Source organism: Tenrec ecaudatus, chromosome 18, assembly GCF_050624435.1.
Source record: "Tenrec ecaudatus isolate mTenEca1 chromosome 18, mTenEca1.hap1, whole genome shotgun sequence".
Lineage (NCBI taxonomy): Eukaryota > Metazoa > Chordata > Mammalia > Afrosoricida > Tenrecidae > Tenrec > Tenrec ecaudatus.
Window position 1 is genome coordinate 10,980,235 of NC_134547.1, and position 24,182 is coordinate 11,004,416.

A 24,182-nucleotide genomic window follows, 5' to 3' on the forward strand; every position below is an offset into this window, starting at 1 on the left:
CACCACTAGGTTGTTAAAAGAAAGGTCGGAGGTTCCCGTCGCGCCCAGAGGTAAGCCTCTGAAGAAAGGGCTGGCGATCAGGTTTCAACGAAACCAGCCACTGGGAAAACTCCGCACAGCACAGGCCTCTGACACCCTCGGGGGCCCTGGGTGTTGGGACGCGAGTTCCCGGAGGGCAGGGGGCTCCCGTCTGCTTTATGGCTTCAGCCTCAGCACCTGGGGCCGCGCCTGGCACAGAAGAGGCGCCCACCAAGTATCTGTGAGTGAATGAGAAGAGGGCCCGGAGAGGTGAGTGGTGCCCACGCCCTGCCCCAGGCTGCTCACCGATCACCACGTCCACAGGCAGCTGGGCCAGCAGGGAGCCGATGGGGGTGAGCGCCTCGGTGCTGTCCAGGGCCCCCTGGTCCCGGAGGTAGAGGATGGCCGTCTCCAGGCTGGCTGGGGGTGGGGGCTCAATGAAGGGGAAGGTTCGGGGATCCCCCACATCCATGCTCTTCATCTGAAAAGACCACAGAAGATGGGGTGCACATGAGATCCTAAGGGGCATGGGAGGGGGGGATTGGTTAGAGTGCACATAGTTTTGATCCTTAATGCCAAATACCAAGGTAGTGGGATTAGTCCATCACGCAGCATGGGACAGACTATGATCTGTCTGTCCACCCAGCTCCCTGCTCCACGCCCAGCTGGACAGCAGTAGGCACATGATGTACAGGATACAGGACACGGGAGGAGAAGTCCTGGTGGTGGGGTGCTTACACACTGGACCGTGAGCCATTTGAAACCATCAGCCGGCCGCTCCTTGGGAGGAAGATGGGCCTTCCATGCCCGTCTGGGAAACTCACGGGGGGCAGTTCTCCCTTCCTAAGGGGTTGCTAAGGTTGAATGCACTCGATGGCAGTGAGTTTGGTTTGGTTTGGGGCTTGCAGGCTGGCTACGCGTTGGACTGCTACCCGAAAGGCCAGCAGTTCGAAGCCACCAGCCGGTCCTTGGGAGAAAGGAACGACTTTTTTTTTTTTAACCTTCAAGGACATGTATTTATCAATCATGTGCCTATACATTTAGCATTTATCTTCATATAAATTCTTTATTATTAAAATATCTTTTTATTGGGGGGGCTCTTACATGTCTTTTAACAATTCATACATCAATTGTATCAAGCATATTTGTACGAAAGGAAAGACTCTTTACTCCTGTACAGTCTCAGAAACCTGCAGGGCAGTTGTCGCTTGCTCTACAGGGTCGTGAGGAGTCGGAACCAGCTCAAGGGCAGTGGGTTTGGTTTTCTGTTTTCCTTTAAAAAAAAATAGGCTGAACCAATCACAATTCCTCAGCCCTTGTTGCGGCTCTTGACTGTACAGGACGAGCAGGTGACCTGAGCTGGGCCAATCAGAGCCCTTCCCTGAGACGTCTAGCTGGGAGAGGATCCCAGCAGGCCGCCTGGTTGGGTGTGGCTAGGGTGGGTGCTCAGAGCTGCTGCCAGGGAATTTTTTCCCCCTTACCTCCTGGAAATTGGTGCATCCAAAGCAGATCAGGTCCCCGAACTGTTCCTAAGCCGGAGCCCCCACCCGCCCAGTGGCTACCCAGATCCACAGAACCCCTTGTTCTGTTTAAGAAAATAGTGTGTGAAATGATTACCCTCCCACCCCAGTTACAACCAAAAGGATCCCAATTCATTTAGAAAGACAGAGGGGCAGTGGGTCATGGGGCAAAGGGGGTGACATCAGGAGCCCAACTTAGGGCCGGGCCTGGTGGCTCCAGGGATGTGAGGACGAGAAGAAAACACGAAGGGCCTGGGGGCTCCACCTGCATGCGTCTCCCATGTTCTCCCCCCAAAACACGTGTGCAGTGAATACTGACCCTATACGCCAGGGCATGATCCTGGGTGAGATCGTGCCAGGGATGGATGGGGCTTCAGCCAATCCCCTTTGAGATACTGAGAGACCTGTGGAAGCTGGAGCCTGTGTGTGGTGGGGAGAGGGCAATGGCCAAATGCCGAGGCCGGCAAGGACAGGGCGGTCCCATCCGGTCCCGGCTCTCACAGGTTTGATGGAATACAAGGAGCAGGGTAGTCCTGGAAGCAGGGAAGGCATGTGGAGCTCTCTCCATGAGGGTCCCCAGGGAAGCAAGGCCGAGAAGCGGCAAAGAGGCAAGGCTTCCCCCCTCAAGGAGCAGAGGGCACCTCCCACTAGAGCCAGGGCTCTGGGTGCCGACTGCCAGCCTCCCCAACCGAAACAGACCCAAACAGAGGGTCTATGGTCACCAAGGACTGAGGTGCCCCTGACTCAAGCCATGGTATTTTCAATCGCCTCATAGGCACACAAAAGGGAGGTGCTGAAGAAGGGATGCCTGTGGATCCGGGTTTGAATCCCACCTCTCAGCCTGGGACTCGCTTAATCTGGCCTAGTCTCACCACGTGGACACGCCAAACTCCCAAATTCACTGCCATGGAGAACGACCCGTACGTATGACAAGACAGAGCTGCCCCTATGGGTTTCCCAGATCGTTAACTCTTGGCAGGAGTAGAAAGCCTCATCTTTCTCCCAAGGATCAGCTGGCAGTTTCAAACTGCTGGCCCGTGATTTGCAGCCCAAGGTGTAACCGACCCACTACATCTGGTCTGTAGTACCATGTCTTTTGTTGGTTTTCATTAAGAACACGCCCACAGACAAAGTATGGTGTGGTCTGGGATGGGGGTATGTGTGGTTGGCAAGAACACTTAACTGGCACGTTAATTTGACAAAAGTAGGTGCTAGATGAGGGTACTAGGTAGGATTCTAGGGGATCAGGACATCAACAATATTGAGAATCCCGAATCTGGGGGCTACTGCTTGTTGGGGTGCTGACCACATTCTGGTTGGGTGGCAGCCTTCTCCCCCGCAGCCTTGGGGAACAATTCTCCCCTCCACAAGGAGGCTGACTTTGGAGGTGAACTCAGCCTCACCTTTCCCTGCTAACCACCCACCCCCACCTGTGCATGGCTTGGCCTCCCCTGCTGTGGCCACCCAGTAACCCCGGGCCTGGCTGGCACTGGCGGACAGCCCTGCTCCCTCTCACCTGCTCCTCACCTGCAGCACCAACGCATCCAGGGCTACCCTGCGGATCTCCGGGACGGGGTACGGGGCGAAGGCATCGTAGTCCGATTCAGCATAGAGGCGGAAGCAGACGCCGGGCCCAGTGCGGCCAGCACGGCCCTTGCGCTGCTCCGCGCTGGCCTGGCTGATCCAGAATTCCTGCAGCCGCTGCAGTTTGGCCTGCGGGTCGTAGCTCATCTCCTTCACCTTCCCTGGGACCAGTCACAGCGTCCATTCAGTCACCAGTCACTGACTCCCTTCCACCCGCAACCCCCGCAGTGACCCCCACAGACCCCACACCACATGCTTCCTGCCTCGATCTCTGGACCATCTCCGGGCCCACTGGGTGGGGGTGGGGGCAGTGGCAGGTGGGGGAGCCCTTACCGGAGTCCACGACGAAGCGGATACCATCGATGGTGACCGAGGTCTCTGCGATGTTGGTGGACAGGATGCATTTCCGGACTCCCGGAGGCGCCACGTCGAACACCTGTGGGAGAACGCGGGCTTCACTCATCTCTGTCTGAGGCCTCCTGGGCACATCCTGCACGTCCCCCACCCCCACTCCGGGGACACCTCATGCCCAGGTGCCCACTACAGCGTCCCAGGACCCCACTGCTCACCCCCTTCAAGGTGCGCTCCCCCCTCCACTGGGGTGAGACACCTGAGCTGTCCTGGGCCCACCCTCCATGTACCCACACACCTAACAGCCTCAGCTCCATATAGATAGCGGCCCCGGAGCCCCCAGGGGCAGTGTACTGTCACCCGGGGTCACTATGACTTGGAATCAGCTCACCAGCATCTACACCAGGTCCCCAGGGGGCTCAGAAGCTCCCTCAACACCTGCAATGCCTTCCTCGGTGGCTCCCCCCACCCCACATCATCTTCGTCGGTCAAAGCCCCAGCCTCAAGGCCTTCTGCCTCCCCAGGGAGTTCTCCCCGCCCCAGTGGAGGTGGGTGACCCCCACCCGTGTGGTTATGCCGGCCCCCTCATGGGCGCCGGCGGGGCACCTTGTCCTGGCTGGCCACAGAGAGCGTGCTGTGCAGCGGCAGCACCACCCAGCGCTGCGAGTGGGTGGCGTAGGTCTGCGCCGCCTCCAGCACGGCGCTGATCTCCGCCAGGCCGCTGAGGAAGACCAGCAGGTCGCCGCGCTCCTCGGGCGGGTACTTGTTGTCGATGGCCTCCAGCACCCTCAGGAAAGTCCGGGGATCCAGCTTCTCCGACTTGGCCGGCATCGGCTCCACCTCCGGGGGCTGGTACACCACCTGTGGGCCAGGCAGGGCAAGCTGGTCACCCCTCCAGCTGCTGGAGGATGGCAGAATGGTGGGGAGGGTGTGGGGCCAACAGAGATCAAGTGAGAGCCCTGGCAGCGGGATGCTTATGTGTTGGGCTGCTAATGGCAAGGTCAGCAGTTCAAAACCATCAGATGCTCCTCGGGACAAAGGGAAGGCTTCCTACTCCCGGGGAGATTCCTACAGAGTTGATATGAGTCCCGAGTGGATGCCGGTTGGAAGAGGAGGGACCAGCCCCAACTTCCTAGAGTAGTACTTGACTTGATGGCAGGAGGTGTGGTTCGGCTGCCTGGAGCTCTCATTCTGCTTGGTAGTTGGTCCTTATCAGAGGACACCAGCCTCTGACAACCGCAGGGCCAGGAGGCCCAACTGTACAGCAGTGATAATGATGACAGTGAAGTCAGAGGATAGGAAAGAGGATGAAATGATGGAGGCAGACACAGTCCATGGAAGCATGCTCACCTCAGCACCTCTCGATGGACCACGTGGAAGTGGGAGACGCGAGGGCGAACCTTTCCTAACCTGGGACATTTATAAGTAGCCATAACACGTGCATGTTCAGTAGGTGCATGCACGACAAGGTGGGTGGGAGCTACATTAAGGTCTCTGAGCTCACAGGTGAGGAAACCCAGTACCTGTATTGAGGGAAGGGGTGAGGGGGGGTAGGTGACACACGGCGGGAAGAGAGAGCAGCAGGCTCATGTCTGCTTCTCTAGGGAGATGGAGTCAACCACGTGCTCACTTTAAGGCAGCATCACTGTTCAGGGGAGAATCTTAAATGGCAACGATACTTAAAGCGGGATCATGTACTTGGATTTTGCCTCTAACTGACCCAAGAGGAGGCTTTCCTACCGTGGAATGCCGGTTGTCCAGGCTGCCTCTGTGAACAGTTGGGAATGTAGTAGGGTTGGTTTCCCACAGGTGGGATAAGTGTCGTCTTAATGAGGCAGGATTAGGGCAGGGCCCATTTCGAGCCCATCTCTGAAGGGGCTTCTCTGCAGTGTAATCCCGAGTGCGGCTCGGGGTCACCGCTTCTGACAGTTCACATTCACCCTGAGCCACACTCGGGGTTACCGCCAGGGAGGTTGAAAAATGTAAGGCAAAACCAGACTCACTGCCGCCATCAAGTAGATTCCGACTCACGGCGGCCCCATGAGGCATGGCAGGGCTGCCCCTCTGGGTTTCTGCCACTGGAACTGCCGCCTCGTCTTCCTGCCAGGGGGTGGCGGGTGGCTTTGAACTGCTGACCCTGTGGCTAGTGGCCTAACGCACAACTCACTAGGCCTCCAGGGCTCCTCGTAAGGCATCAAAGGAACCAGGTTAAGTGAGCAGAGATATAGAAGAGAGAGGTTCAGCCATGGGGAACTCTCCAAGGAGGTAGGAGCTGAAAAGACAGAGACCTGCTGGTGTGGGGACCTAACACTGAGGGAAATAGGATGAGAATTATATTCCCTAGCTTATGACAGAGGGACTCTAGAAAGCTGGTATTCCAGGGTAGGAAAGTCTCCGCCACTTTAATAAGTTAGAGGTCAAGTCCAAGCACACGATCCTGCTCTACTTATGCCCAGACTCTCCCCTTAACAGCTCTGCTGCCTTAAAGTGAGCACGTGGTTGCTTCTATCTCCCTACAGAAGCGGACATCCTTTTCTCTCTTCCCACCGTGTCACCCAGCCCCCTCATACCTTCCTCCCATGCAGGTATTCCGTGTCCTCACCTATAAGCTCAGGGACCTTAATGTAGACAGCACCCACCTTGTGGCATCTGAATATGCGTGGCTACCTATGAATGTCCCAAGATAGTCCAGGGGCTGTCTCTTCCTCCAGTTCCACGTGGTCCATCGAGAGGGACTGCGGTGAGCATGTCTGCCTGCTTTATGTAATCTCTCTCCTATCTTTCCTATCCTGTATGACATTACTATAAGCTTTATATACTGTTGCCATACAATTGCGCCTCCTGGCCCTTCTGTCGGAGGCTGGTTTCCTCTGACACGGCTGGCATCCTGAATTAGACTTCTAGCCTCCTAAACAAGGAGAGAACCAACCCTGGTTATGAAAACCACCCACTGTGGCCTTTCTGTTACAGCAGCACTAGAGAACTAAGAAAGTCAGGGCATCAAGGTAGCTGGATGGGGGACTAGGGGTGGTGGTTGTGGGGTGCTGGCATTGTTTAATTCTTTTAAAATAACATTTCATTGACTTACCAAATTAAAAAAACAATCAAATGTCACCAGCTAGCAATTACTCTAAACCAAAGATGAGAAGGTAAGGGGGTAGGGAAGCTAGATGAAGGGAAACGGAACAACCTGAATGGTGATCATGATGGGAACCACTTCACCGACCAACTTGCGAGGCGCTGCTGAACGGCGAGCTTAAATGGCTGTGCACACCTCCACTGAGAACGCAAGATGACTTTTCAAAGGACAGAGAAAGATGAAAACAGCAGCAGAGGGCAGAAGGGCTATATCCAGGCGGGAGGCAGGGTGCGTGTGGGAGAGGTGACTGGCGCGTATGCATGTGGGAGGTGGCCAGATGGGAGATGGGGGTGGAAGGTAGGTGTCTGCAGGGGTAGGAGGCAGGCGTAGATGTGCAGTGTGGGAGGTGGGGCATGCCAGTGGGCAGTGAGGTGTGGGGTGTTGGGGAAGACTGTGTGTGAGGCATGAGCGGGGAGTGGAAATGGGGTATAGGGGGAGAGTGTGGGTTTATGGGGAGGGTGTGCAGTGCAGGGGAGCATGTGTGGGAGAGGCAGTGTGTGTGGTGGGAGGTACGGTTTAGGGGAGACAGTGTACAGGGTAGGGGTGTGTGTGGGAGGCATGGGTGAGGAGGAGCTATGGGGCATGGGAGGCGGTAGGCACAGGGGTTGAGAGGTTGGGGGGTTGTGTGGGGGGGGCAGGAGGGTGGAGGAAGAGTGTGTGTGAGATAACTGGTGTGAGGACAGAGAACTGAATGTACGGGAGTCAAGGGGGGGTGGTGCGCGCACGCATGCGCACCCAGCGGGATAGGTGTGCGGGCGTGTGCAGGAGCCAGTGGGTAGGGTGGGAGTACGGGGTGAGTGGAAGGCGGTGGGCACCGGGGTTGGGGGTGTGGCGGACGGGAGGGGGGGCCTGGGAAGCACTGACCGTGATGGGAAAGAGCCTCCCGGGCACCTGTACCACGGGGGCGCCGCCGAAGTAGCTGGAGAAGAGGGCGATGTTGATGGTGGCCGACATGAGGATGACCTTGAGGTCGGGCCGCCGCGGCAGCAGGCGCTGCAGCACGCCCAGCAGGAAGTCATTGTGCAGGTGTCGCTCGTGGACCTCGTCCACGATCAGGACCTGGTACTGGGGCAGGCCGGGCTCCCGCTGGATCTGCCGCAGGAGCAGCCCCACCGTCAGGAACACGATCTTGGTGGCTGCCGAGCGCGTGCTCTCGAAGCGGATCTGGTAGCCGACCTGCCATGGACGTGGGGAGGGTGTCTCCGTTACCTACCCGTGAGTCCACTCGGCGAGTCCACACATACACACACGGACACTGGGGTGGAACTGCCCCGCAGGATTTCCAAAGCTGTCTGGTTTCTCCTGTGGCGCGGCTGGTGGGATCGAACCGCCCGCCTTTCCGTTACCAGTCCAGAGCTTTGGAAACCCTATGAGGCAGTTCTCTGCCCTGTAGGGTCGCTAGGAGTCAATATGGGTCGCGAGGACTGCACAGGAATGGTCTGTGGTTTTATCTGCGGCTGCATTTTGGGAATGGGTTTTCTCTGCTATGCGAACGAGGCCATCTTCCTGCAGTGTGTATCTTAACTAATCTCTTCTGAGATACAAAAGGAGCAGGCAGGAAGAGGGCAATGGAAGGCCACACGGAGACGACCCAGGAACCAGGGCATTGCCTGGAAGCCGAGGAGAAACCAGGGCCTTCCCTGAGAGCGAGCCTGAAGGTTGGTGTTTATGATCTGCAGAAGGAAGATGGGGCCCTTTGCGCCCGTGCAGTGGGCAGCCTTGGAGAGCCCCGGGGCAGTTCTCTGCTCTCTAGGCTCCTGATAAGTCAGCCGTGGGCCTATTTGGTTTGTTCTGAAAACCAATTTCTGTTCTGGTGCTGAAGTTACAGTAGTGACTAAAGAGCCCCAGGGTTTAAGTATTGGGCTGCAAGGTCCACAGTTCGAACCCACCAGCCGCTCCACCGGCGAAAGACCAGGCGCTTTCTACTCTTGTAGGGAGCTGCAGTCTCAGAAACTCACAGAGGTGATGTTACCCTGTCCTAGAGGGTCACTATGAGGAAGCAGTGCCTCGATGGCGGTGAGCTGGGCTTTTGGTTTGGTCTTACCTTGAGACGGCACAGTGGGTAAGCTCTGTAAAGTCAGTGACCCCCCCTGCCGCTGCTCTGCTGGAGGAAGATGCACCTGTCTGCTTTCGTGATCATGTCGGCCTTGGAAACCCCACGGGCCATGCTGCTCTGTCCTACAGGGTCACTGTGAGCGGGGAGTGGCTCGGGATAATAGGTTTATGGACCCTGGTGAGCATGACCCCCCCTACCCCCATTTGCAAACAGGAAGTTCTTTTGCTATGTGTAGCAAGGTCAGACCTGGAGCCGGTGGGTCCTAGACCCAATCACTTCTGAGCTAGACCAGGATCCACAGACAGACACAGAGACAGGCAGACATCTGAGTTCTGTCAACAAGCAGAGGCACAAACAAGGGTCCCGGCGGACCGAAATGAGGAGAGAGTCCCACAGGACGGATGGACACACAGCCCCCTATGTTGGCGTTTTGGTTACCAGAACTGCGAGAAAAATGCCTTCCTGTTCATTCCAGCCACCCTCCTGTGGTACTGCCCGGTGGTGTCTCAATGACCTTATGTTGTGTGGCAGAGAGACCGCATGTGGGGCTTTCCCAACCAGAAATGTCTTCTCTAAGTTTCAGCAGCTGGAAGTCCACATTGAGGGAGCTGCCGTGGGGCTTTCTCTGCCGGAAGGGCCTGGTTTCTAGGGAGTTTTTGATCCTCGGCAAGCTTCCTGTCTCTGCCTGCTGGCTTGGTTGCCTGTTCAGCTCCTTTTATGCCTCAAGTGTGACTTCCTACACTATCAGTATATTAGTATGCTAATATTAGCCTATGATTATACTGATATTCTTAGCTCACTGACATATGAAGCAAAAATGCCCACGGCCTACAGGTCGATTCCTATGCGGAGCGATCCTGTGAGACGGAGTAGAACTGTCCCGGGGGTTGCTGGGGCTGCCGCTCTTTACGGGAGCAGACAGCCTCATCTTTCTCTCTCGGAGCAGCTAGCAGGTTTGAACTGCTGACTTCTCAGTTAGCGGCCCAGTATGTTACTCTCGGGCCACCAGGGCCCCTTGACCACCAGAAATCCCATTGCCAGATAGGGTTCTAACCACAGGTATTACACAACGTAGTACAGGTTTGGGATTTATGACCTAATTCAATGTCTGGCAAGGTGTCCAACCCTGGGAAGGGGGAGCCCTGCGTGTGTCCCCCTCACCTGGGAGCCGTACTGACTGAGGCTCTCAAAGCCCACGCGCTTGGCCAAGGAGATGCAGGCGATCCTCCGGGGCTGGGTGCAGGCCACGTGGCTGAAGCCGGCCGCCAGCAGGTACTGGGGCACCTGAGTGGACTTGCCACAGCCCGTGTCGCCCGCCACCACCACCACCTGGTGCTGCCCCAGCGTCTGCAGGATGCGCTTGCCGTACTGAGCGATGGGCAGCGCCGCCCGCTCCCGCTGCAGCTTGGCCAGACGCCCGAAGGCCTGCTTCTGCCCAAAGTCCAGGTAGTGGAGCAGGGCCTGGCGGAACTCGGCCACCCTGTCCGGGGGCAGGCGCCGGCCTCGCTCCCGAGAGGCCCTGGGGTCTGGGCCCAGGATGGAGAGGTTGATGCGGTAACGGGGGTCGTAGGTGTGGGGAAGGTCAGCCAGGGCAGGGAGACCCGGCTTGGGGTCCCCAGGTGGTTTCTTCTCCTTCTCCTCCTCCTTCCGGGCTGGTTTGAGAGTCTGGAAGCGCTGCAGGCGTTCAAAAAAGCTCCAGAATTTCTGGCACTCCTCGGAACCCTGGCGGATATAGTCCTCGTCCCCAAAGAAGGCGTCCTCAAAGAGGCGACGTGTTTCCGGGCTATTCCAGTCCCATTTCTCCGGCGCCTCTTCCTCACGGGGCGCCCGGTGGTGGTATCGGGGACCCTTGCCCTCCCTGGTTCTGGGAGGCGGCATCTTTTCAACTCCCCGCCTCAGTTCTCACCAGGACCGGGTGTTCTCCATCCCACACCTGAAAGCTGGCCTGGAGAGGCCAGCATCTGCAGGTATGGAACCACTTCTGCAGACAGCCAGGCTTTCCTCCTTGCCGAGGTGATGGACCACCAGAAAAGGGACTCAGGGGCCAAGCGTCTGGGTCAAGCTGGCGACACCCAGAGCACCTCAGTATTTCTGGAGTGAATCTCGGGGTGGGGGCGGACACAAGATCCCCAAGTGCCTGGGGAAAGGGAAGAGAAGGCAGTCATTCCTTGCTTCTTAGGAATCTTCACTCAATGCCTACTCAAGCGCTGGGCTGGGGAGAGGACCAGGAGTGGCCCGCAGAGAGCTCATGGCCCAAAAGGAGAAAGACAGGCCACCAGAGTATGACAATCCAGACGGAGTAGGTGGTGAGGGAGGAAAGCCCAGGGAGGGTCCCTGGAGGAAGGGATGTTTGGTGTTTGTCCTAAAGGGAAAATGGGAGGTGGCTGGGGCTCCTAGCGAGGGGTTTTGGGGAACTCTTTGGATGTGAAATGTAAAATAGGGACATCAGGAGTTAAAATGGACTTCACGTCAGCGAGTTTGTTTTGTATGCTAATATTAGCATATGACTATACTGATATTCTTAGCAGTCTTAGCTCACTGTGGTTTTTATTGGTCTGTGTACGTGTGCATGTTATGAATGGGAGTCCCGGTGGTGCCCGGAGTTGAACGGTGGGCTACTAACGGAAAGGTCAGCAGTTCAAACTCACCAGGTGTCCTAGAGGTGAAAAAAAGGTGAGCTTGTGCTCGAGCCAATGGATGTATGGATTGTTAGAAGAGCACCCAATAAAATGATCTTTAAAAAAAAAAAGAGGTTGTGTTTCTGTCAAGATTCATCGTGTTGACACCCTAAGGAGCCATTAGGCTCATCCTGCAGGGTCTCTCGGAGTTGGAATTGACACCAGTGTCTTTGGGAGTGTCATGTATGTGCCGTCTTCACGTGCCTGGCACACGCCGTCTCCCTTCTGATGACTGTACTCACATTCCATCAGAAGGCAGTCCTTTCCCATGACTCCGATGGCCTACAAGGCCAGAGAAGCCCTACTGGCTGGACAAGTTGACACCCTCCTCCCAAATTCAAGGCAGCCCCATGCACAACAAAACGAACCCCCACCCAGTCCTGTATGTCACGGGGGTTGGGGTTGGCTGATTTTTAGAAGTTCGGCACAAGCCTTTCTTTCTAGTTTGCCTTAGTCTAGAACAGTGGTTCTCAACCTGTGGGGCCAGACCCCTTTGGGGGGGTCCAACAACGTTTTCACAAGGGCCGCCCGATTCGTCACGGTAGCAAAATGACAGCAACTAAAATAATGTTATGGTTTGGGGGTGGTCGCCACCACATGAGGTACTGTATGAGAGGGTCACGGCGTGAGGAAGGTTGAGAACTGCTGCTCTAGAGGCACTGATGAAATTTTCAGAATCAAAGCACCATGTGAGCCTCTGCAGACACATGGGTGGAGCCTGTGCACAAAAGGCACATTGGTAGGGAATCGAACCCTCTCTCCACATGGAAGGCGAGCATTTGATCAGTAAGTTACCACTGCCCCCCGTCTAAAGGAGTGGACACATGACCCAAGCTGGGACGAGGGCCCGTGTCTGACATTTATACTTGGACATGGAAAATCGTACTCTAATTGTATCCAATGTGGTTAGGCACTGAACTCCAAAACCAACCTCTAAGCCAAGGAGTCGATGCTGACTGACAGTGGCCCACTGTGGGTTTCTGAGAGTGTGATTGTTGCTGGGACTAGAAAGCTGCTTGGAGCTGCTGGTGGTTTCGAACTGCTGACCGTGCGGATTGCAGCCCGGTGGAACTACTGCACCACCAGGGCTCCGTGACTAGACACAGATGGGATAAACGTGGAGCTGTCTGCCGTAGCTCTTGAATCTGACCGTCTTTCCAACAAATCCACCCCAGAGACACCGACCCGTGGGCACAGTGAGGTGCGTTCAAGGACAAGACGATGGAGAGACGTGGAGGGGGGAGGATAGAGTCCATCACACAGGCCTCGAGTCTTGGTTCGCTCCAATCCTCCACTTCTCAGAAAAACGTCTTTGCACTTAGAGTGGGGTTTTGACCCAAGTGAAAAAGTCCTATCAAAGAGCACCCCTTTGTCTGTGCCGTTTTCTGAAAGTCTAAGGGGTGATGACTTTCAAAAGAGTCCCGAGTGTTCCTTGGTGCTTGCGTCAGTCACAACGATCGGGCTTGGAATAGCAGCTGCCCCATCCGTCTACTGCGTGTCTGACCACCAGTAAGTTGCCTGTCTCTGAAACGGGGCAATACCCATCTCAAAACACTGCAATGCGTCAGCCAGCCCGGTCCAGAGAAGCTAAATGGTCACCCATATTCTAGTCCAGGAACGTCCCCACTGTTAGCAGGGGTGGCAGAGAAAGTGGTGAGAGGAATGAGGGCCTGTAACCTGGAAATAGACTCAAAGTCCCCAGTTCTACTTCACAATGATATTAATAGATCCAGCCCGTGGCTGTCGAGTTGATTCCAACCCATAGGGGCCCTATGGGTTCCGTTCTGTTTTCTTGGCTATAATCTGTATGGGAGCCGATTGGCAGGCCTTTCTTCCACAGTGCTACTGGATGGATTCAAACCACCAACCTTTAGGTTAGCTGTGGGAAACAAAGATTTCTCCCAAGTCCTCTCCCCCAAATATGTTAGACCTAGGACACTGCTTGCAGCTAATAGTAAATGATTGTCAAGTTACCTCCCTGAAGACTCCGGCCATCCAGAGCAAGCAGACACCATTGTCCCTCCCACAACAGGCAGGGCTCACTCCCTGCTGTTAGGGACAGTGGATGGCTTCCTCTGAAAGCTCAGGCTAACTAAAGTCTCCAGCTCTAGGGCAATCGAGGTTAGGCCGCCATCATGAATCTAGGGTGTGCCCATCTTGTCACATGTATACCCTTAATCCCTCCTCTTCCTATAGCGTATGCTCCCCTAGATCATCCTCCTCCCATTACTGTATCACCTATAGAACAACCCTTTCTTGTGACGTATGTCTTCACCTGTAATTAGGGGGCTTTCACGTCCCCAGAGTATAAGTTGTGGTTAGCAACAAATCTCTCTCCACGAGGGCCATCAGTGAGGCTGAGGGGAGCATGCGACCATGAAATACATCTGACTCCATTATTTCAATCTCTCATGCTCTCTGTGACTTTACTATAATCTTGACTTATTATCGCTATATAATTGCGCCTACCAGACCCGTAATGCTGTGTTAGGGGCTGGCTCCCCAGACACTCAGCAGCTGATTGCAAACCACTTGTACCAGCCACGGACCTATACTTTGATGCCTTTGAACTGTGGTGCTGGAGAATATTGAATACACCATGGAGGGTGAGACGTGGTAAATTAATACAGCCCTTTCCGCTATAATCCCTGGTGTTACAGTGGGTTATGCACTGGGCTATGATCCACAGGGTCAGCAGTTTGGAACTACCAGCCCCTTTGAGGGGAGACACAGCTTTCTACTCCTGTAAAGATTTACAGTCTCAGAAATTCATAAAGGGGCTGTTCTACCCTGCGCTATAGGGTCACTTTGAGTTGGAATTGACTGGACAGCAGTGAGTTTTTGCGTGGAGCCATAATCCCTGTATTGTAAATGCTAGCCTCTATGTCTGTGAATATAATCCCATTTTGGAAGGAGTTCTAGTGGACAGGACTAGGTGGGATATATGTTGACGCTCCACCCTACTAGAGGGTGTGAATCAAATCACCACCCTGTTCCCGGAGGAGATGGTGGGCTGATCTACAAAAACCACGCCTCCATGAGAGCAGCTGATACACAAAAACCACACCTCCATGAGAGCAGCTGATCTACAAAAACCACACCTCCATGAGAGCAGCTGATACACAAAAACCACGCCTCCATGAGAGCAGCTGATACACAAAAACCACACCTCCATGAGAGCGATCTCAGAAGCAGAGTTAGTTTCTGGGCCTATCAAGGAAGGAGAGTCATCATCCAGGCATGTTAGAAATGCCTGCCTGAAGTGGTGGAGACAGCAGACACCAAGCCTGCCAAGACCTGACAAAGCAGAGGGGCACCAAGGAAGCTATGAGGCACAGCCACAGTCTTAGTCCAAAGGGCCAGTGGCTGGAGACCAAAGAGACTTTGCTACTAAGGCTGAGGCTGTATCTTTACTGTAGTTAAAGGATCATGACTTGATAATCTGCTCAACTCCCCTAGTAAACCGCCCCCACTCCCACTTGTGAATTGTGTGTCCATGACAACAGATTATCAAAGCCAGTAGTGCCCAAGGGGTGAATGGTTGGTGTCAGAATAGTGTAAAGAACTGATACAGGGTGCAGGCTTGTGTGACTTCTGCCTTGGGGCAATAGGCCTTGGGCTGGTGAGGAGCTAGTCCCCTCCCCTGTATTGACAAAGGTCAGATATGATCTCCCTGTTACCACAGACTTGACAGACATCTTCAAAACTATAGCCCGAGTGGTGAGACTTGACTTGTTTGAGTTCATCGGGCATATTGCTAAGGGAAACCAGTTCCTAGAGGTCAGTGGTTCCTAGAGATCAGTGGATGGTCTGGGTAAACGAAAGATGGTGGTTGTAACAGTGGACTCAGACGTGGCAACAACCATGGGGGAGGCACAAAACCGAGGTGTTTTATTCTGTTGTAGGCAGGGTTGTTGAAACGGACTTAATGGCAACTAGGAACAACCTTAAGCTCCCAGGCACCTCAGGGATCCTTAGAAAGCAAATAACCCTGGTCTAATCACGTTCCACATATGCCTTTTCTTCTTGTTGAAATGTCTAACACAGGCATCTCTTGTTTTACTGACCTTTTCAGTTAGTACTTTAAGAAAAAACCATGTTTAAAAAAAAACAAATGGAAAGTTCATGGCCTTGAACAAATCTACAGGTACCATTTTCCCCATAGCATGTGCTCACGTTGGGTCTGTTTGGTAACTCTCCTAGCTCTAGTACTACATCAAACATACTTCATAATGCAATCTCATACTTAGTAGACTAGCGCCCCCCCACCACCAAAAAAAAAACAAAACCCGCCAGTCACTGTCATTGAGTCGCTTGACTCATAGTTAACCTAACACAACTTCTAGATGCACCGGGGAACCAAAAGGTCACGGTTACTCGCGTTATTGCGAGTATTATTATTATTTCGGTGGTCTGAAACCGAATCCACGATATCTCCGAGGGATCCCTGTGAGTCAAAACGCCCAGCATGACAACAGTAAGGTATCCTTTTACCCGTTTTGGCTTCCATCTCCCAAATTCACGGTGCGACCCCATTTCTCTCCGCCCCGCCGTCTCTGTGAACCTCGCTCTCGAGGTAACTCGCAGCACCTTGCTCTCCGTCGGTTCAGGATTCGGCTTCCTGACTCCCTCAACCTCCCTTCGCGTCTCGGCGCTTCTCTCCCGACCTCCAGGCCTCTGAGTCCCAGGCTCTGCCAGGTACACTCAAGCTCCCTCGCATCCGCCACTTCCGGGCCCTCCACCTCCCACATTACCTCGGCTCCGGATTTCCCTCCACCCCTCACCTCGACCCAAGCTAACCCGGGACAGGTAACGGGTCCGACGCCGGCAGCCCCAACCCCCTCACCTCACTAAACGCTGCGGACGCCTCAACTTCCGGTCCCACGTGCCGCTTCTCCGCGTGTGGGCAGTTCTGCGCATGCGCAACGCATCCTCCCACCCACCCCCGACTCAGAGGAACTGCCCGTCTCGGAGCTGCGCGCGCACGCGGCCCGCCCCGCGCCTGCGCACAGTGTTCTAGCCCCGCCCCGTTTCCGGGAACGCTTCAGAGGACACTACGCCCTCTAGGGAACGACACAGCCGCTGCGCCTGGAACTGGGAAGCACCTTCTACCCCTTCTAGGGCCTCCCCTCTTCCAGCGTGGTCACCCGCAGCACCCCGGTATGGTCTTTGAAATTGGATTGAACCCAAGCAGGGAATTTGTTGCTTTTATGGTTAATACTTAAGTAACTGACTCCTAGTACAACCGAAGGCGACAACGTCCGTCCTTGCGACATCCTCAGAATTCTATTGTCAACCGCTGTGTGGATCCATCTAGTCAGAGGGTGTTCCTCTTTTTATTTTTACCACGTTTGATTTCCTTGTCCAGGGCCTGGTCTCTCCTGATAACATATCCGAAGTGTGTGAGATGAAGTCTCCCTATCTTCACTTCTTTTATTATTTTTATTATTTATTTACTCATCTTCATTTCTCAGGAGCATTCTGGCTGTATTTTTCTCCCAAGACGGGTTTGTTTGTTCTGGCAGTCCACGGTCCTTCCAGTATTCTTTGCCAGCACCGTGATTCAAATGCATCGATTCTTCTTGGGGCGTCCTTATTCAATGCCCAACTTTCACATGCATAGGAGGCGATTGAAAATGCCAAGGCATGGGTCTGGGGCACCTTAGTCTTCAAAGACAGCCTTGCTCTCTCGCACTTTAAAGATATCTTGTGTAACAGATTTGCCCAGTGCAAGACGTTACTTGATTTCTTGACTGCTGCTTCCATGAGCATTGTGGATCCGTGCAAGATGAAATCCTTGATGATGTCAATCTTTTCTGTTTATTATGACGCTCTCTATTGGTCCAGTTGAGAGGAGTTTTTGTCTTCTTTACTTTGAGTTGCAATCCATACCGATAATTACAGTCCTTGACCTTCATCAGCAAGTGCTTTGAGTCTTCCTTGCTTTCAGCAAGTAAATTGTGTCCTCTGAGTTTGAAAAGTGGTTAATAAGTCTTTCTCCAATTCTGATAATGCTCTTCTTCATATAGTCCAGCTTCTCTACTGGACTTTCTACTCAGCATACAGATTGAGTTAGTATGGTGTGTTAGTCTGGGTGGACTAGAGAAACAAATCCACGGAGACTCGTGTGTGTAAGAGAGAACTTTATATAAAAGAGCAATTGTATATTGAGCAGACACCCCAGCCCAGATCAAGTCCCTAAGTCCGATATGAGCCCATATGTCCCATACCAGTCTATAAATCCCTCTTCAGACTCACGCAACACATGCCATGACGTCGAATGTAGGAAGAGCACAGGCCAATGGGTCAAAAGCCTTGTGGATCCAGTGGTGGTGGAAGCATCTCAGTGCTGGCATGGGTCTCTACCACATGGCTCCTCCAGCTCCAGAGCTCTGGCTACCATCAGTGTAGTTCCATGTGGCTTGTCAGCATTAAGACCAAGCAGCGAGAGAGTGTGTCCTGCCTCTAGGGAAGAAGACAGGAGTTCCCAGAATCCTCAGAAGAAAGCCATGCCCACACAGAGACCTCACTGGCTGCGACCTGGTTGACAGGATAGACTCCACCTCTTCACTCAGGTTGACGGGAGATTATGTAACCGCCACGTATGGTAACAGGCTACAACCATGATGTACACCTTTCCTTATTTTAAACCATGCAGTATTCACTTGTTCTGCTCGAGCGCCTGTCCATGTATAGGTTCTGCATGAGCTCAGTGACATGTTCTAGAATTCCCATTAAATATTGACTATTAAAACAAGCCTGATGAGAATGATGATGGCAACAAATGTACATATGTTTTTGACACAGTGGATGTAAGGTATGGATTGTGATAAGAATTGTACGAGCCCCCAATAAAATGATTAAAAAAGAAAAGCCTGAGACCACCCTCTTAATGCACTATTCACCCAATCAACACACTCTTAAATAATTCACCTCAATCCTCCGGTTTCCTACAGGCAGGGCCATTCGCCTTGTGTTCCCCAGAACCCACAGGGCCTGACTCAAAGCAGATGGTCCGTAATGTGCTGTTGAAGGGATGAGGAAATGAATGAGGAAAGTGGGTCCCCTGAAGTCCTAGGCATGCTAGGTATTTCCGCCCTGAGCCTCAGCCTCCCCATGCCCTGTTATTGCGGGCATGTGAGTTGCCGTGCAATAACTTGCCTGCTCTGACTTAGGACAGCCCATTCACAACAGAACCAAACATTGCTTTAACTTGCCCCGTCTTTCATGATTTTTGCATCGTGTATTTTGACTGCCTTCCGATGTTGGGGCAGAGAGTGGGGGGCGGCCTCCTCTTCTAGCACTATACCAGGGGGTTTTGTTGGCTGGTTTTCAGAAGTGGACTTCCAGGCCTTTCTGTCTAGTCTTAGTCTGAAAGCTCTGTGGTTGCTCGTCCCCCACAGGTGAGCGCGCTGATGTCCAAGTGCTGGGAGCATAGCTTTCAGCATCCTGGTGACGCACAAGCCCCCACAGTACCGCAAGATAGCTGGAGGCCCCCATCGGTAACACAAGGACTGATCTTACTCTTCAGGATTGCTAGGAAGAAGACACGAGATCGTGTGAATCGAGTGCCTAAATGCCGCTGTGGTCACCAGTAGACATAGGCTGTTGGCACTGCTGTTGCTAAAAAGCCTGTGCGGTCGATTCCAGCACATGGAGTTAGGTGTTGTGTTAGTCTGGGTACTTTAGAGAAACAAATCCACAGAAACTCATGTATAAGAGAGAGTTTTATGTAAAGGTTAAGTGCACATCAAGGAAACATCCCAACCCAGTGCTGCCCAAGCCCACAAGTCCAACATTAACCCATTAACCCATATGTCCAACACCAATCCACAAAGTCCTCCTCCATCTCACAAAACACACAGTGACGCCGACTGCAGGAGGAAAGCCGAGTCAGTGAACATGTAAGCATCTCAGCGCTGGCAGGGATTGCCACATGACTGCTCCAGCACCCAGGCCGGCATCGGGGTATGTCCCAATCTGCGGGAACATCAACGCGGACCCTGGAGGAGGGAGTGGGAATTGGGGGGATAAGAGACAGGAGAAATGGAGACAAGACAGTATCCTGACCAAGTCTCATTTATTGAGTAAAAAGCTACAGCTTATATGGGGAAGAAAGGAGGGAGCAGGATGCAGGTGCTTATCTAAAGAACATCACACCTTGTTTGCTTAAGCTTTACAGGCTGGGTACTTCCCAGGAATGCTGACCACAGAACAGAATCGTACAGACAGATAGGGACTTCCTTATCTATGTCTGGCAAGATAAGTATGCCAAACACAGCTGCAGTGCTCTGTCACGTAGGCTGGGGTAGAAGAATATCCAGAGCTCAGGCTAATAAATTCCAAGTAATGGCCGGGCCTCATGGCTCCAGACAGGGGTAGGTCCATGTGGCTTCTCCTCGGGATGTCTGGCAGGAAGTGAGCCTTGCAAGCTGAAGTAGGGAACTGGCTATGGCAGCTGCACCCTGGTCCGACCATCAGAAAGCAAGAGATCTGAGAACTAGAAAGGCAAGGCTCACCAAGCCATTTATCCTTCCGCCCTTCAATTAACCCCACCTGTGTTTATGGGCCAGGTTGGCACAATAAATTAACCACCTCAGGAGTTGAGTTGTGTCGTGCTCCACCTCCAAATTTGGATTCTGACCCCTAGACCCTGAGTCTGTGAGCATAATCCCATTAGTTGTCTTTGCTAATGAGGCAGGACCCAAGGGGTATATCGTGAGTCCATCTCTTCTGAGATCTAAGAGAGGAAACCAGCAAGCAAGAGAAACAGAGAGGGGGTAAAATTAATGTCAAGACCCATGGAGATCTCCTGGGGACCAGGAAGCTGAAGCTGAAGAGATAAGGTCCTTCCTCCAAAACGGACAAAATGACACGGTCTCACCCCAGAGGTGCCGCTCCGAATGTGGACCTCCAGCCTCCGCACCGGTGAGAGAATACACTTCTGGTTGGCCAAGCCGCCACTTAGTTCCTGTTATTGAGGCACTCGATAATTAAGATAGGGGGCTGGTCACCCCATGTCTCACAGGGTCACATGCTCCACAACCTACCTATCCCCAGGCCAGAGGTGCCACTAGGGAGGTGATTTCAGTGGATGGCACAGAGAGTGGAGCCCAAATGGCAGCCTATAAAATTCTTGTGCCACACTTTAGCAGGAAGGAATTCTTTTAAAAGAAAGTTATCCTTGTAGTTAAAACAACAGAGCCCCCACCCACCCCACAGGCTCATCTTATAAAGAAACAAACTCACTACCATCAAGTCCATGCTGACTCATAGCAACCCCCCTGTGTGTTTCCAAGACTGTAACAGTTGACGGGAGTAGAAAGCCCAGTGCGTCTCCCAAGGAGCTGCTGGTGTTTTTGAACTGCTGACTATGCAGGCCCCAGTCCAACACACAACCACTGTACCATCAGGGTTTCCAGGCTCATCATAGGAGAATTACTCTCTCTACAGGGCTGAAACCCCATGATAACTTACTTTCTAAATGTTCTATGGTGCTCAGGTCAGGGTTGTCGCTATTACCCAATGACAGCCATGTGGTTTCACCCGCGTGTGCCACAAGCACACCGTTGCGGTTTTAGTGGACGTCGGTGTTCTGGGAGAAAACCTGTCCCAACTTTTCATGGGTGTTGGCACAGTACTGTGACAGGTAATCTCTGTGAGCCTCTATCAGAAACTTTCTTGAGAATGAAGACGTCGTCAGGAAAGGAAAAGGCGGAGAAAAAAAGCAACAACCACAACAACAAAGGCTTCCACTCGGCCACCAACACTGTTGTAACGTCACGTTGCCATTCTATGTAGATGGAGCTTATAAAACAATTTCATTGCCCGTGTTTCTGTAATCTAAGAAATATTGCATTTAAGCAATTGATGGGTCTGTCCACCACATATCAGTCTGTGATGAAAATGGGCAGTAAGCTCCAGTAGGTATTCTGTAGAGCCCGGGCCCAGAGTAGCTCCATTGCGGGGACGGGCATGGGGACACCATGAGTTCCTGAACTGGGTGACACCACCCCTACGGATGTCGTTCATCTGAGCTATTGGATCTGACCATGTTAAAGTAGCATCGATGTTTTGGGCTTTGTTTTTCTTCAAATGGTACGTTCCACAGTACCGCTTGATGAACTATATATCTTGTTTTAGCGATCTCTGTCTCACCCACAGCATGAGTTCCAGCAGTGCAGGGACTTTGTTCTATTCCCTATGGTTTCCGAAGTGGAGAGCTGGTGATGCCGTGGGTTCCTCACTGGGCCGTTAAACCACAAGGTCGGCAGTTTGAAACCGCAGTCGCTCCTCTGCGGAAAGATGAGGCTGTCTCTCCCCCACCCCCGCTGCAAAGATGTGTAATCTCAGAAACCCACAGGGGCAGTGCCATTGTCTAAAATCACTTTATTGTTGGTGGTGGGGGGGCTCTTACAGCTATTATAACATTCCATACACAAGAAGCTCCAATGCACTTGAACAAAGACGGTGGAGAGCGCCGCGGATGGTCAAAAGGACTGACACACCTGTCTCGGAGGAAGTACAGCAAGCAGACTCCTCAGAGGCCAGGATGGCGAGACTTGACGCACGGCTTTTGGACGGTTGTCAGGCGAGACCAGCCCCTGGAGAAGGACCCCATGCTTGGCAGAGGGGCAGCCAACAGGAGGAAGCTCCTCAAACAGATGGGTCGACCCAGTGGCTCAGACACCAGAACAATTGTGAGGATGGCCCAGGGTTCGGTCTATTGCACCCAGGGTCGGAATTGTCAATGGCCCCTACAAACATGTATCTGAAATTCCAATTCAGTGGTGCACCTACATTTTTTTTTACCAAGCAACCGTGGCTCAGAACGCTCCCAAGGTTCCCTGGGACCGAGAAGGCTGTCGGTACCTCGTCTCTCTACCCTTCCCTTTTACCGCTCTTCCCTTTCCCCGTTCAACTCCCTCCCCACTGGGCTCTTTGCTGTGTCCGTGGCTAGTGCTTGGCACCTCAGGATCTTTGCCCCTGCTTTTCCACCGACTTGGGGCTCTCCCTCCCCCACCCCACCTCCCCGGATTTCCAGGATGGATTTTCTCTTCCCTCCTTTGCGTCAGATCTGGGCTCAAATATTTTCCCCCAAGGCACCTTGCTTGGCTGACCCCTATCCCTGCCCCAACCCACCCGCCAACGCCTTGAGGTGGCTGAGCCCACACCGGGTCCTCACACGTTCTACACATCTGTCTTTATTTGCTTCTGGTTGCCCTCTAGCTCCATGAAGGTAGGGATAGTGTGTCTCTCCTGTGTCCCCAGAGCCTGGCACGTCGCTGGTGCCCAGGGGATGACTGCTGAGCAGAGGAAGGCCTACAGGAAGATGCTGTTGAGCCCTTAGGTGATGTAGTGTTACAAGTTAGGCGGCCAATGGCGAGGTCAACAGTTTGAAACCAGCAGCCGCTCTTCTGGAGAAAGACGAGGCTGTCTATTCCCATCAAGAGTTTACCGTCTCAGAAACCCACAGGGACAGTTCCGCCCTGTCCTAGAGGGCCTGCTCTAAGTCAGCATGGGGTCAGTGGCAATGAGTTCAGCGCCAGGCTCCAGTGCTCCCCGAAGCCAGGTTTGTCAAGTGGAATAATGGCATGATGGGAACCCGCCTACACGTCCAACTCCGAGATCGAGATCGGGTCGTGGCTGGTGGATTTCTTGCTGCCCGCACTCTGGTCCCGGTCCTGGGACTCTCGCAGGGCCCAGCGACAGGCGGCTGGCAGGGACCTGCGGAGCTGTGCCCGCCCAAAGTACAGGAAGAGCGCGGGGTTGAGGCAGCTGTGAGCCAGGGCGAGGCCGGTGACCAGGGGCTCAGCCCGCAGGGCCCTGGCCAGGAGCACTGAATGGGGGGCAGCGGCAGCGAAGACGAGTCCTAGCACGTGGTAGGGGGTCCAGCAGATGAAAAAGCCCACGACGACAGCCGTTCCCAGTGGCCAGCGGGTCACGCGGCACAGGAGGGTGCCGTGGCAGCTGGCCACAGCCAGCAGAGGCACCAGGAAGCCCATAAGGAACCGGACAGCGGCCACCGTACCCTCGGCCGTGGCCGAGCCCCCGTAGTCGACCACGCACTCCAGCCGGGGTGGGAAGTACTCTTGAAATAGCCGGCGGTAGAGGGCGGAGGGCAGGGTCAGCAGCCCAGCCAGGCCCCAGGCAGCCACACAAGCAGCCCTCACACCCTGTGCCCGCCAGCCGGCAATCCCCCAGGCAGGCCTGAGGGCCAGCAGGCAGAGGTCCACGCTGAGGGCAGCCAGGAGCAGGACGCTGGCGAACATGGACAGTAACATGACACAGGGCAGGAGCCGGCAGCCGACGGCCCCATAAGGCCAGTGGCCTTCCCAGGCAATGGGCACTGCCAGGGTAGGAAGAAAGAAGCAGCAGAGCAGGTCGGCCACGGCCAGGTGCAAGAACCAGGTGGCCCCGGCACGCTGCCGGGCTTCCTTCCCGGCCACCCAGGCCACCATGGCGTTGCCCGGCACGCCCACGAGGAAGATGAGCGTGTACAGCAGTAACGGTAGCACGTGGAAGGGGTTGGTGTGCAGGCAGGAGCCATCTGGGCAGTCCACGGGGAACCCCGGGAACTCACTGTAGTTGGCATAGTCGTAGTTCAGAGTAAAGTTCTCCATCTGGATGCTGGGCACCTGGGCAGGAGAGAAACGGGGTAAGCCAGGAAGGCACTGAGTAATTTCTTTCTTTCTTTCTGAAAGGGCGAACAAAGTACCTGTCATCGAGCCGATTAGGGCCTGGGGTAGTGATGTAATCATTTGTCAAGTTGCAAGGCTGACCCGTGAAGGGGTGGAGGCTAGCCTGTCAATCAGGTCATAGCCAATGAGGCATGG

The 24,182-nt window shown here is 54.0% G+C and overlaps 2 protein-coding genes across 5 annotated transcripts in view; both read right to left on the minus strand.

Annotated features, from left to right (window-relative positions):
• DHX34 (DExH-box helicase 34) overlaps positions 1 to 16,291 on the minus strand; it is a 28,764-nt gene extending 12,473 nt beyond the window's left edge. For 2 of the 4 annotated variants that reach the window (XR_012780908.1, XM_075537976.1), the window contains exons 1-7: positions 16,193 to 16,291; positions 9,830 to 10,805; positions 7,477 to 7,788; positions 4,080 to 4,334; positions 3,456 to 3,558; positions 3,066 to 3,283; positions 325 to 499 (exon numbers count right to left, since the gene is read on the minus strand). Coding sequence is in view for 3 of the 4 variants with exons in the window: in XM_075537976.1 (XP_075394091.1) it covers positions 325 to 499; positions 3,066 to 3,283; positions 3,456 to 3,558; positions 4,080 to 4,334; positions 7,477 to 7,788; positions 9,830 to 10,546 (1,780 nt within the window). In the remaining variant the exon portion in view is untranslated. The other 2 variants (XM_075537977.1, XM_075537978.1) reach the window with 2 other exon arrangements.
• A 6,260-nt stretch (positions 16,292 to 22,551) lies between these two features.
• C5AR2 (complement C5a receptor 2) lies at positions 22,552 to 23,969 on the minus strand. The gene has a single exon (XM_075537436.1). The coding sequence runs from the start codon at positions 23,967 to 23,969 to the stop codon at positions 22,956 to 22,958; it is 1,014 nt and encodes a 337-aa protein (XP_075393551.1). The 3' UTR covers positions 22,552 to 22,955.
• Between the last annotated feature and the right edge of the window lie 213 nt (positions 23,970 to 24,182).